This window comes from Halichoeres trimaculatus, unplaced genomic scaffold (genome assembly GCF_033239565.1).
Source record: "Halichoeres trimaculatus isolate MK-OKI-2021-1 unplaced genomic scaffold, fHalTri1.1 fHalTri1_scaffold_4, whole genome shotgun sequence".
In the NCBI taxonomy this organism is placed as follows: domain Eukaryota; kingdom Metazoa; phylum Chordata; class Actinopteri; order Labriformes; family Labridae; genus Halichoeres; species Halichoeres trimaculatus.
This window is the reverse complement of record NW_027437182.1, coordinates 33,555,105-33,567,746: the sequence shown is the minus strand read 5'-3', so window position 1 is coordinate 33,567,746 and position 12,642 is coordinate 33,555,105. Positions and strand designations below refer to the sequence as shown.

At 40.2% G+C, this 12,642-nt stretch overlaps 1 protein-coding gene across 1 annotated transcript; it reads left to right on the top strand.

Annotated features, from left to right (window-relative positions):
• The first annotated feature begins 9,018 nt into the window (after nt 1–9,018).
• znf648 (zinc finger protein 648) lies at nt 9,019–10,455 on the top strand. Its single transcript, XM_074668697.1, has one exon. The coding sequence runs from the start codon at nt 9,019–9,021 to the stop codon at nt 10,453–10,455; it is 1,437 nt and encodes a 478-aa protein (XP_074524798.1).
• The last annotated feature ends 2,187 nt before the right edge of the window (nt 10,456–12,642 follow it).

Below are 12,642 nucleotides of genomic sequence, written 5' to 3'. Positions count from 1 at the left end.
TTTTTCCCCTTAGTGTCTCTACTGGTACAGCTAATTGCTGTATTGTACTTGGCCTAGTTTGACCTGTTATGAGACAGAGTGTAAACATTGACTCATTTTCAAACCAGAAACCATGACCTTTTCCTCGGAATAACCAAATAAAGCTCAGCAGAGCTTCACGCAGGAAGACTTTCTTTATTCTTTCATCATTCATATCACTCTGTGTTTCTCTATGATCTGAGCTGCCTCCTGATCAGGCTTTAGCTCTCTAGTTTTTACCAACCAGGCTTTGCTTTGGCTTCTATCAACTGATCATAATGGTTCTGCTTAATTTCACATCCTCTCTCCTCTCTGCTTCTTTGTTGGCTGTGCAGTTTTCTCCACTTAACCATATCAAATTATATAGACAGACCTCTTGATGAGATCTAATCAACCATAAAATCTCCAAATCTTTTTTTTTTTTTTATTCTTGTGGAATGAACTATCATTTAATTTTTAAGGAAGTAGTCAGCTGATCAACAAAGTTTTGATGTTGGATCCATTTCTTTAAGTCGCTATGAGGATTGTATAGGTAATTTTGAAATTTTTTCAGTTTTATGTTTTTGCCTTTTCATAATCCTCAATTTAAAATGAGATTATCAACCCCAAAATCCACTATTTTTAGATGTTATTTCTCAGTATTTGTAATCTGGTTAGATTTTCGTGGTACAACCTGAATCCATTTAACCCAAAAGTCCATTTGATGACCCTGCACTACCTGGCACAGTTTAGTAGTGACAAGCAAGATGTGTCTTTTTTTCTCTGCTGAAAGGGATTTCTTGGATTTCTTTTGTAGTAATGTTGGGCAACAAATCGAAACAGGACAGTGATAGAGCACGGGCTAAAACACAGGTTAAACTGTTTGTGATAACGTTCATTCTAACCCACGTGCAGCAGTTATTCTGCAGTGGTCTCTGCTAAATGTAGGAAAACATTGACCGGTAAAGAAAGTTGGATGTTGTGTTGACAGAGAGGCATCTCAAGTTAATGTAAAGGGGAAATGCTTTACAGCCTCATCACGCTTTCCATCCTTAGCTGACAGACAAATATGAATGATTAATTTTAGCTTTGTCGCCCCAGAGGTTAAACCATGCCACTCTATCTGGTGTTGGTTTCATCTTAAAACACAGCGCACAGTCAACGGGCCTGCAAATCACAACTTCTCAAACCTGAGGAGTTAAAAGTGTCAACTTTCACCTACTTTAAAGCCCGGGCGCACCAGATCAGACCAGACACTTCTTCCCTCTGCGTTTTTTTTTTTTTTTTTTCCTGTGTCCTGTTTTGCTGAGCTCAGTGTTGTCAAGTTGCCAGAAAGTAGGACAAACAGACCATGCATTTTTTCCCACCTCATGTGTGCACGTGTTTGCAAGACAAGCCTGATTTTTTTTCTTTTTGTTTAGGAAACAGGGGGGGAAATGCAGCTTTGTTTGCAAAATTTAGTTATAGATCCTTTGCATGAAACATTTTGAAGATGACCTGTCACAAGCAAGTCTTTGCCTTCCAGGACAAATTAATCAATAGGAGAAAAAATTAAAGAAATAAAATTATTCACTCGGTCAAACTGAGGTCACCTGACTGCTTTTTCATGATTGATTTGTTAACGTGAACTTTCTTCCTGGGCTGCTTTGCTCCACGGTACTCAAGCTATATTTCTCCTCCCCCACAGTCAAATCCCACCCTGCGGTTTACAAGCCCCCCATTCCAAGACCTCTAGGAAAGCAACACCACCCCCATCCTCCAGCAACAAAGATAGTGGAATTTTACAAAGGTCACTCGAGTAAGCGCAGGGTGAGAAAAAACAAGAGTCACTCTTCAGGCTTGACGTTAGCACAGTCCCATACAAACACTTTTAACAGCAGTTCTGGTAAACGGTACCTCACACCCACCCACTCACTCACCCACCTTTGGGACTATTCTGCAGGCTGTTTTGAGGAAGAAAAATCATAATCATCAACAATTCATATAATCTAAACAGGTGTGTTTTTAAAGCAGTCATCACTTTGGTTGAAATTAAAGTCTAATGTGTGTGTTGTACCCTTAAACTCGCTGAACTTCAGCGGACAAACTAGGACAAGAGTGGGATGTTCCTGTTTGCCTAAAAGCACGGGTTGAACTATGGGGAAGGATGATTAAACACTTCCTCTAAAAGTGCAAACATCTGCAAATTTTGATCTGGGCACAAACAAGTGCAAATGAAGCATCTGAACTTAAAAAAAAAAAAAAAAACAGCACGTTTGTAACACAGTAAAAGGTCAGCAGGTTTGGTCATTCATTTGCAGGTCTTTGATCATTTAAAAGCCAGTGATCCAAAAAGTGACATTTCACTCTTCAGGAAACAGATGTGGATGCAACGATTGGCTATATTTCTAAATATTTCAAAGATTTCTGATAAGTGACGTAAGCTGCAGTTGAGAGTCAGTTAAAAAAAGCTGACGTGTAAAAACATGCTGTCCATCACCTTTAACTGTCCTGATCTGTCTCTGGCAGTGGTCAATATTCCTGATAATTATAATCATTGAAAGAGACTATATCAAATCGTCTTCCAGCAGCTACACCATGTCCCAAATTTCTAGCCACCTCACGTGACTTACAGTGGTGAACTGTTAGCTGTTAAGGTGAGGTAAAAAGGCAGGACTTCAGCTTCTTTACAGACAGCTACAAAGTAAACACAACATTCAAACTTGGCCCCTCCTCCTTGGCTCAGTGCCAGCGGCAGCACACAGCCTTTCATCGCATTTCTACGCGGGGTAGACTTTAGCTGTGCACCTGACTTGGTATGTTAGCACAAGCTAATCAATTAATCAATCACAAGCTAATTATTTGACACATACCTGGTTAGCAGCAAGGCAACTCACACCACTCTTCACCCCATGCTGCTCTCCATATAACCAAAAGTGAGTGAAAGTTGAACCAAGCTACACCCTCATTACGGAAAAAGCCAGCCTTGAGTGGACACTTGAAGAACTGCAGTTTTACAGATTTACAAATCACTGTTTGTGTTTTTCATGAAGACTTTTTGGGCAAATGCTAAACATCAGCTCAGGGGGATGGCTGTGGCTATAGCGCTGTTTCTACCAAGCAGTCCGGCATAGATCACCACAGTTTGGTACAGGTCAGATCGGTAAAGCCTGTTTATGTTTGTGTTCCGTGCCCTTTTTGGTAGGCGGCAGATGCATCAGCTAGCGTGATGGCAAACCAGCACTACACAGTTTACCCCGCTGAAAAATCCAACAAAGAAGAAAAACACAACACAGTAAACAAAGAGCAACAATGGAAGACACCCAGCAACTTGTCTTCTTTGTGATTGGCACGTGGCTCTTTGTTTAAAGTGGAGATTCAAACATGGCGGGGTTATGAGTAGTTCTTTATCACCACTGTCGCACAGGAAGTGACGATTCTTTCAACCAATCAACAGACTGCAATGTTCCAAGCTCTACCTACTGGGTCGGATCAGTGTGTCTGGCACCCCAACAGAAGGGTACCGAGAGTTGGGACTGTACGGTTGGCTAATTTGGGGACCTGTTCTTTTTTTAGTCAAAGGAAACACCACAAAATGTGTGTCGTACCAAGAGGAACTGAACTGAACCGCTTGGTGGAAACAAAGCTTTTGAGTTCTAGGGTCAGCGTCTCACAATCAAAGGTCAGAGGGTTTTACCCAAGTTTTTGTAGTTGCATGACAAAGTGTCTTTGAGTAAGACACTGAATCCCAAAAATTGCTCTCGCTGTTGTTTAGCTGCATTTTACCCAGCCACTCGAGGGTCACCAGCCCATGGTCTGATTGGTGCCAGTCTTGAGCCTGAATATATGGGAAGGGATGAATCAGAAAGGGAAAATTTGCCAAATCAATATGCAGAAAACAAAACAAAACAAAGACAAGTGGTTCAATGTGACAACCCTGAAAAAAATGAGACAAAAGCTGAAAGATGAAGAAGAATGTAAATCAGCTCTTCTTTTTCAAGGGAAACTCTGACCCAAACACAGGAAAAAGTATCAGTACAAGACAGCTTCAAAAACCTGTCACTGTGTCTTCACAATAGTTAAAGTGGATTCTCGTTGGTGTTTTGCAGTTTACAGCAAACTGTAAAGTACTACTGACAGCTGTTATTATCCCATCACCGTGATGTACGAATCAGATGTTTTTGCTTGAGGCAGAATACTAATGCACACGTTACCTAAAGTGGGGCAAGTTCAGCTCTGCCCTTTAAGACTTAATTAAGATGGAGTGAAATAAAGGTGTGCAGCTTGGCAGAGAGCAAACAATGGGAACTGGTGTAAACTGAGGAGCTGCAGGTGTAACATAAGCTCCAGGTAAAACCAGTCCAACTGTTGTTTCAGAGACACAGTGGGATAATTTGGCAGCTTTAGCAGAGTGCTATCAGAATAAGAAGTGTTTTAAGCTCTACTCTGATTATGATCTGTTTGCCCATGCCCACAGGTTTTTTTTTTTTTTTGTAATTTCTTACAAAAGTGGAAGGATGTAACAGGGTGTGACTCTGATAAATCAGCCTTTAGTTCAAGATCCTGTGTTGAATAACAGTTTCCACTGAACCAAAGCCCTGTCAGCATGTGCTTCCTTAAAGAAGACAAGACATGTTTCTCTACAGAGTTGCATCACTGATCGGCTGTATGGTACTGTGGTATCACTTCTGCTTTTTATAAAAAGATGTCACATTAGAGGTGTTGGCTTTCCATGCGGCTGACAGTACAGAGCCTAATCTTTTAGACATGATGTGGTACAGGCATCATGATGTGGTCTAGAGCTCCTCCAAGCTGAGTGTCCTCCAAGTCTATTCAGTGTTTATATGTTTCTGTCTCCTTCCAGAGCAACTATTCAAAATGTGCAGTGTTAAAGACATGGAGAAACTCCTCCACGGTGTAGTTTCATGGATTTTATATAACTTCACAAAGAGAGCATTTTAAGAGGTACAATATGGGTTGATGACCGGCAGAGAGCAAGTTACACAACCTGATGCAAAGCGCAACAAATCCACCAATTTCCACCGTCGGGAAAAAGTTCTGTGGAAAATTCCAGGGTCCGGTATGTTCTCAATTAAGGCGGTCTCCTTCACCATGAAACACAAGAACCAGCAGGATGACTCAGCACTCTGTGCGGTGTGCCAGTGGGTTACATATATGGTTCAAGGAAACACTCTTGTGTCTCATGTCCAGTTTTGTGCCAAAGATTATGCAACTCCTTTAAATTGAATCCAGTCTGTAGATTATAGCCTCAGACTGCAAGTACTCTTTAAAGTCTAGGTCCTCAGTCAGGAAGAAGAGAAATGAAACAGTTTCACTACGGTACATTGTGTGTAAGCATACGCCTTTATTCTTTTTAACGTAGTCATGAGGGAAAACTTTGGTCTCTAGAGGTCTAGCAGAAACAGGAACACCCACTAAACTAACAAACCACAATCTTTTTAATCACAGCAGGGACTTCCTGGGTGATGCTCCTTAAACTAACTGTGAGTACAGCTTCAGCATCCGGGTTTATGTACCGCGTCACCACAAAGGACACTTACGTAACATTCACCGCAGCTCTGTTGAGACAGCTTACAGTTGATAAACACCTAGAAACAGAGTCATGACCATCTCAACTCCCTCTGACCAGATTCAGCTTTACATAACCCTGCAGGATGTGTACTTTATGTCACTATGATCGTACAAACAGGTTGACTTTGAGCAGCTTAGAGTACAAGTTGTAACCTGATGCATCCTTTAAAGGTTTCACAATACAAGAAGCTAAAAAGTGCATAAACTGGTTATGTTGTATAACACAATTGTAGTATGTACACTGGAAGTTTTATAATTTAGAGTTGGAATAGAGCTGTAAAAACTGCAAGTTTAACATCAAATACACCACTCTGATGGATTTTTCATTTATTTTTATCTCTTTTTTTCTTATTATCAGTTAAAATATCAAAATATGCCTTTTTTTATTAAAATATAAAAAACTTTAAATATTTCATGACATTGGATGAGACTTCAAAGTGACACTGTTCAGGCCTAAATGATGAGAAAAAGGGATTCCTTCTCACAATGATGTCTCGGTATATCAGAATAATAACATAGTGTCTCAAAGAATAAGATGTAAGGACCTTGAATTCATAAATGCTTCATAAATATCCAGAAATGATGTGAAACTTCTGAAATCATTGAAAATCCTGTGACCTGGGACAAAACTGTAACTGGTAAGTCTCTACGATGAATATGAACAAATACCAAAATATACATATTTATATTTGATTTTAACTAAGTCTTTTAGTTTAAATGACTTTGAGCGATATCATTTTGATTGTTTGTGTGCTGCACCTGGTCAGTGCCAACTTCATTCTCATTTTCCTGGTTTTCTGTTCTTTCTTTTGCAAATCGTACTATTACCAACAAAACAACATATGTTAACCTGGAGGAGGTTTATGGGAGCTTGCAGTATTTGCATTTGTTATTGGGATTAAGACCTGCAATGTAACGTTTCACGACTTTCTGATGGTCATTATTTAAAATATTTGTGAGTCCTAGATTACCATTATTTACTCCTCTCTTGCATTGCTTAAAAAATGGGTTATATAACATTCACTTAACATGGGGTACATGGTGCAATATTTCTCAGAACACACATTTGGAAATTTACCAAGAAGAGTGTGAATGGGGAGTCTGAGCAGGAGCAACTCCATTGAGACCTAAATGTGACAGGTTAGACAAAACAAGGTGCATCAGCTCTGTAAAGGTGATTTGTTGCGTGTCCGATTTCAGTGTGCTCCCTTGGGAAAATGCAGAGCAGACCAGCACAGTCCATTCAATTAGGATATCATGTGAAACTCTCATTTACTTGGCACATACAAGAAGGGGAAAAGCAGCTTTTTCTACATGAAAAGGAGGAGAACGTTTACTATGAAAGAGTAGCAGTGTTTCCACTGTACATCATACTTATAGGATTTGTTGGGGTCCCTACCCCTCAGTGGGGAAGGAGGTCATCTACTGACAGAAGGCTGAACTGCAATTTATTTATCTGCTCAGAACAAAATGTTCTCAGGAAACCAAAGTCACTCAAAATTACATCCATTCCTTCTTCAGTGTTCAGAGCACAAAGTCTGGAAACAAACGAGCAGACAGCTTCCAAAAACAGGGATCATCAAAACCAAGTCCATGTGTTTTCATGGAAAGAAGAGTACACACAATAAGACGACACACTTCCTTTAAGAAAAAAAAAAAACACCCTTACATATGAGATTTTCAGAACAATTTGTCATTGTTGAGAAACACACAGGCACAAAGAATAAGATGTGCTTCAAGATAAGGCTTTCTGTTTTGCACATGGGGCCGGGGTTTTTCCACAAGCCAGTTGTTGATGAGGTTACGAGTTAACAGGTGAACAGCGACATCTTGAGGCTAATAAACGGAAGCACACATAAATTAAACAGCTCTTTTACATTGGTAGCTATGGAGCTTCCGAAATAAGAGTTATACTGTCTGTGAAACTGACTGTTGGCGCATTTTACAGATTAAACGTCGAGGAGTGAACAGTTGGTGGTCGACTACAGCTTAGCTGCGTTAGCTTATTAGCTCACAATTAGCTAAAAGGGAGCTAACGTCTGCATAACCGCAAACAATTAAGATATCAATACGCTGTCATCCTATGAAGTGGGCCAGGAGCCAAGTCCAGCCCTCATGGTGTAATTTCCTACCTTTTTAAAAGGTTTTTTTTTTTTTTTAGTTAACCCAAATTTGGCCATCTCAAAATCGTAACGAGCACAATTCTGGGCCGTTTGGTTGTGAGGGTCTAAAAAAGAAAAAAAACTTAAAAATGCTCCTTGCATGATTATGTAAATCCAGAAAATGAGGTGTAACAAATGTATTTTACGTCGTGTAAGTATGAAATTTGGCAAAGAGTGTCCTGAAATAGAGAGGAGGTAGCAAAAGAAGTTTTAGGTTTTAACTGACTCTAGACTTTATCCTCAGAATTTCACAAAAAAAAATAAATAAATAAATAAACAGATAGGGCCTAAAAATCAGCAATAATAGCCTATAATTAACTGTATAAAAATCTCTAAAAAAAAAAAAAAAACACGCAGCAACTTTTGGGCATCTTATTATCAATGCTTCATTTGTATCAAAGGTTGTAAGCTTCATTTTGAGCTCTTAATGATCCTGAAAATTACACTTTCTATGGCTTTAAGACTTTAGCATACCTTACTCCAAAACAGGGAGAAAATAATTTTCAGTTTCTATTAACCCAGATGGAGGTTAGACTGTTGCTTGAATGTAAACCTACCTCAGTGTGCTCTGCCTCTCCTGCTGTATGTGTGGAGAACAGAAGTGATTGCTTTGATTGGAAAGCAAATTATTCAAACTAAATTAAAGTCATTTTTGTCATTTTAAATGGAAGTTAACAAAAGGTTGGATTCATCTATTTCTAGCATATTCACATGAAATTGAAGGCCTCGGACCTCTGACACTGGCACTTAATTGAGTGAACATGATATACAAACGGGTGGTAAGCCATGTCAGTGAAATGTAAGCTGAGCCAGGCATAAGGAGTATCATTGCTGCTGCTGACTAGCAGGATACATGCTTACACAGACAGGGCTGCAGCCAAACTCCTCCCATAAACACCCCTGGACGTTTTTCATGGACGTATACTAGACTAGGGGTGCTAGTATATCTCTGTGGCATCTCTTGGACCTGACCTGCTCGGAAGGAGACCGCAGGGTGAGTAGCTCAGTAAAATATCTTAACTTTATGAGGCCAAGATTCTCTAAGTTGTTTTTCTGTTTCGTACAGTGATATAATAAATCTACAAAGGACTGATTCATAAACTTTGAGATATTGGTGGTTCCTGCCAGGGTTATGAGAATCATTTAATACTTGTGAATGCAGCATTGATGTTTTTCCAGGCAGGCATGTGCTGTAAAATTAAAAGGTGTTAACATAATGTCAATAACATGCTCCTTCTGTTTCAATTTTCAGGATTTTAAGGAACACACCACATAAGGAGTTGTGACCATGGCTGATGAAATCTTATCAGTGACGTCTGAGAAGAGGAGCATCATGAAAGATCAAGTAGAGCATTGTGTCAACCCTTCCTCCCCAGATGGACATATTTTAACCGACACAAACAGTATGAAGGGTGTGAGCTCGTTTTTTGAGGGCAGTGAAAGTGGAATCCTTTATCTGAATCCCCAAACACCAAACTGGTCTCTTATGGAGAAGTTTGCAGAGCTTTCACCTGGAGAGGAATCAGGACGTGATGATGATCCGGACCACGGGAAACAAGAGTTTGCCACTGAGAACACAGATATACATGCCTCCAATGAAAAGCTCTTAGAGGCTGCACAGAAGAAGAAAAAGAGCTGCACCAAACACTTTAAGAACAATAAGCTACAGAAAGATGCCTCAGTCACTCAGAGGGTTTCTAAGCTCAAAGAACGAAATGTTGAGGATAATTTGTCTTGTAGGAACAATAATAAGACCAAAAAGAAGAATGTGACAAGTAGTTCCATTAAGAAAACAATTAAAAAGTCTGATGACAGTAAGATCCCCAGGCTTTTAGTGGCAATGAAAAAACGTGGAGAAGTGGACACAGACCAGCGTCCCTTCAAGTGCACACACTGCCACTGGGCTTTTAAGAAGTTATGCAACCTGCAGAGTCACTTACAAACACACACTGGTCTCAAGCCGCATGTGTGTGACATATGTGGAAAGGCCTACTCCCATCAGGGCACGCTGCAGCAGCACAAACGTCTACACACAGGTGAAAGACCCTATCACTGTCCCTTCTGTGTCAAGACCTACATCTGGTCCTCAGATTACCGCAAGCATATCCGCACCCACACGGGTGAAAAGCCCTACGTCTGTGACACCTGTGGGAAGGATTTCATTCGCTCCTCTGACCTGCGAAAGCATGAGCGGAACATGCATACCAATGACAAGCCCTTCCCATGCAAGCACTGTGGCAAGACCTTTAATAAACCCCTTTCCTTACAGAGACATGAGCGTAAGCATCTGGGGGAGAGGCCCTTCTCCTGCCCTGACTGTGGGAAGACCTTCGCCTTGGCCAGTCGAATGGCGGAGCACAGAAAAATCCACACAGGAGTGCGCCCTTTCGTCTGCTCAGTGTGCTCCAAGTGTTTCACAAAGTCCTCCAACCTGGTCGAACACGAGGCCATTCACAGCGGAGAGAGGCCTCACAAGTGTCCAGAGTGTGGCGTGGCCTTCGCCATGGCCTCCCGCCTAGTTCGTCACCAGTACGTCCACAGCAAAGAGAAACCACACAGCTGTACGGGCTGCAGCAAGAACTTCTGCCATTTAGCCACGTTGAAGCTTCACCAGGAGCAAACCTGTGCTGGGAGGATCTTTGTTTGTGTGGAATGTGACAAATCCTTTCAGTGTGCAGCCAAGCTTGCACAGCATATGCTGGACCACAAAGACAAACACGTCTGAATATGTGTGAAGACACGGTTAACATCCTGAGCTGCTTCTTCTCACACAGATAAAGCTCTCTAAACTCAATGTGGTGTAACTATTTTAACCATGCAGTTCAGAAACTTTGGATCCATTCAAGGTCATAGGGCACCAGTTTATTCATATGAAGGTATGTAATCATGACATGTACATACATGTGCTTTAAAACGTCCTATGCACCCTCCATATTGGTCTGTGGTGCTGGGTTCCCATGAGAATGTTGTAGGAAACAAATTACCACACAAACAGAGCTTTGGCCCTGGATCTGACAGCTTAATAGTGCAATGCTCAAGAGTATACAAGATTATTAAGATTACAAATGCAGTTCAACATTGCTACTTTGCATTTTGGAAATACTGTAAGTTTATCCTGTTGAATTTCTGCTAATGATATATCTGCACGTCTGGCTCATTCTGATTATTAATACCACGGTGGGATAAAATGACCCAGTTCAATTAGGAAAGGCACTGAGCATTGCATTTCAGAAGGCTCATCACTTCCTCGCCTTGAAATCACGGACACACAGGGATTGAAATAACTAACTATAGCATCAGTGTCATTATCACACATGCATACATGCCATTTCTGAAAAGTAATACGTATTATGGCTCATGATGTCCTGACAGATGGAGCTCGATGTGCCCAGCCCATCAACGCTTTTGTCGTACACATAATTCAACACCGAAATCAATGCGAACCATTCACAAGTGCAGTTTTTCTACCGCAAAAGCTACCAAAAGAAAACCTGACACCTTCAGAAAGCCTCTTACTACCACAGAGAAACCGTAGACTTGTAGAAGTCAGCCAAAAGAGAAGCAGAGTGCTTCTCGTTTTACTATCTCAGGTCACAGAAACGCAAATTTGAAACATCTTTTGAATTATTCTTGTTTTATTTTGTTCACTTTGTTGTTCAACTTGTTTTAAAATCTCTATTGTAGGTCATAGTATTTTGTATTTTTAACCTTTAATGTGACTTTTTTTGCTGTTGTCACCTTTATCTGGAGGCAGAAGTTCAACATACCGGACTACAGGACATTTGGGCGTCTCAGTGGAGTATGTCTTGTGTTTCGGTGAGGGACAGATGCATATGTCAGAAACTTGCACTTTTTTTTTTTTCTTAACTTTGACACAGAGTGGTCATATCCACTCCTTTTACCAGGGGACACATTTTTAAATGGTTCAGGGAAGTTTGCTGCTAGTTATTCATCGCTTTTTTGTATTTTAAGGTTGCTATGTTAAGAAGACACACATCTTATACTCACAGTGCTAACGATACAATTTGATTCACAAGCAAAGCTATTTTGATTATTTGTTACTGGATGTCTTAACTACTTGTTTCAATGTAAAATAACTTCTACTGTGCTCTAAATAGTTTAAAAAACTGCCAACTTATGTCATAAGATGTGAAAAGTGCTGAAAAACTCAGTGTGTCTCAATAAAAGACACTGATTTCAAACTCAAACCTTTAGCTTTTATTTATTTTTCTCCTAAAAGAATGGCCGCCAATAGAGGATCAAATTTTTGAATGAAAGTTTGATCAGAGAAACGTTGGCCTGTACCTGCATCAGAAATCAACAGCTTGAGGGGATTTTTCAGATGCTATTTAAAACCCTCTCTCCACAGTCATTAATTAAAAAGCTTCTGGCCGGCAGTGTGCGGTGACTCCCCCTGTGCCTGTCAGTGTGTGCTAAATTCCAGACCAGTATGTCCCACTCACACTTGGCAACTGCAGAGTAATGGTAAAAGGAGATGGCACCTGCCGTGTTCTTGAGTACATCAAGTGAAATGTCCCCCTCTTGGTGCCCCTTTGCTGGCAGGATGTATGTACAGTTTATGGTTTGATATTAGAAATGAAAAAATATTAGAAAAGAAAAAAAATCTATGGGCAGGTCAGAGTCATTTAATGATACAAAGAAATTACTCTTATATAAAATGACACTGAACTGGTAAATAATACATATCTTGTGCTTATACAGAGGTATAAAAATCCATCAGTGTTACATAAAAAAAACGCCATATGACAAATTAAAACATCTCAATTACATTAAAGCATGTTTACAAGTAACAAATATTAGCTCTCTGCTTTATATACATTACAATGTGCCAGAACAACAGGCATTGTCATCACTCAGGCTTTCTAATATTCAAGGCTTTCATTTTTAAATT

Bases quoted from the DNA above. Each gene is read 5' to 3' on its own strand.
- znf648 (XM_074668697.1), top strand. From the start codon at position 9,019: ATGGCTGATGAAATCTTATCAGTGACGTCTGAGAAGAGGAGCATCATG.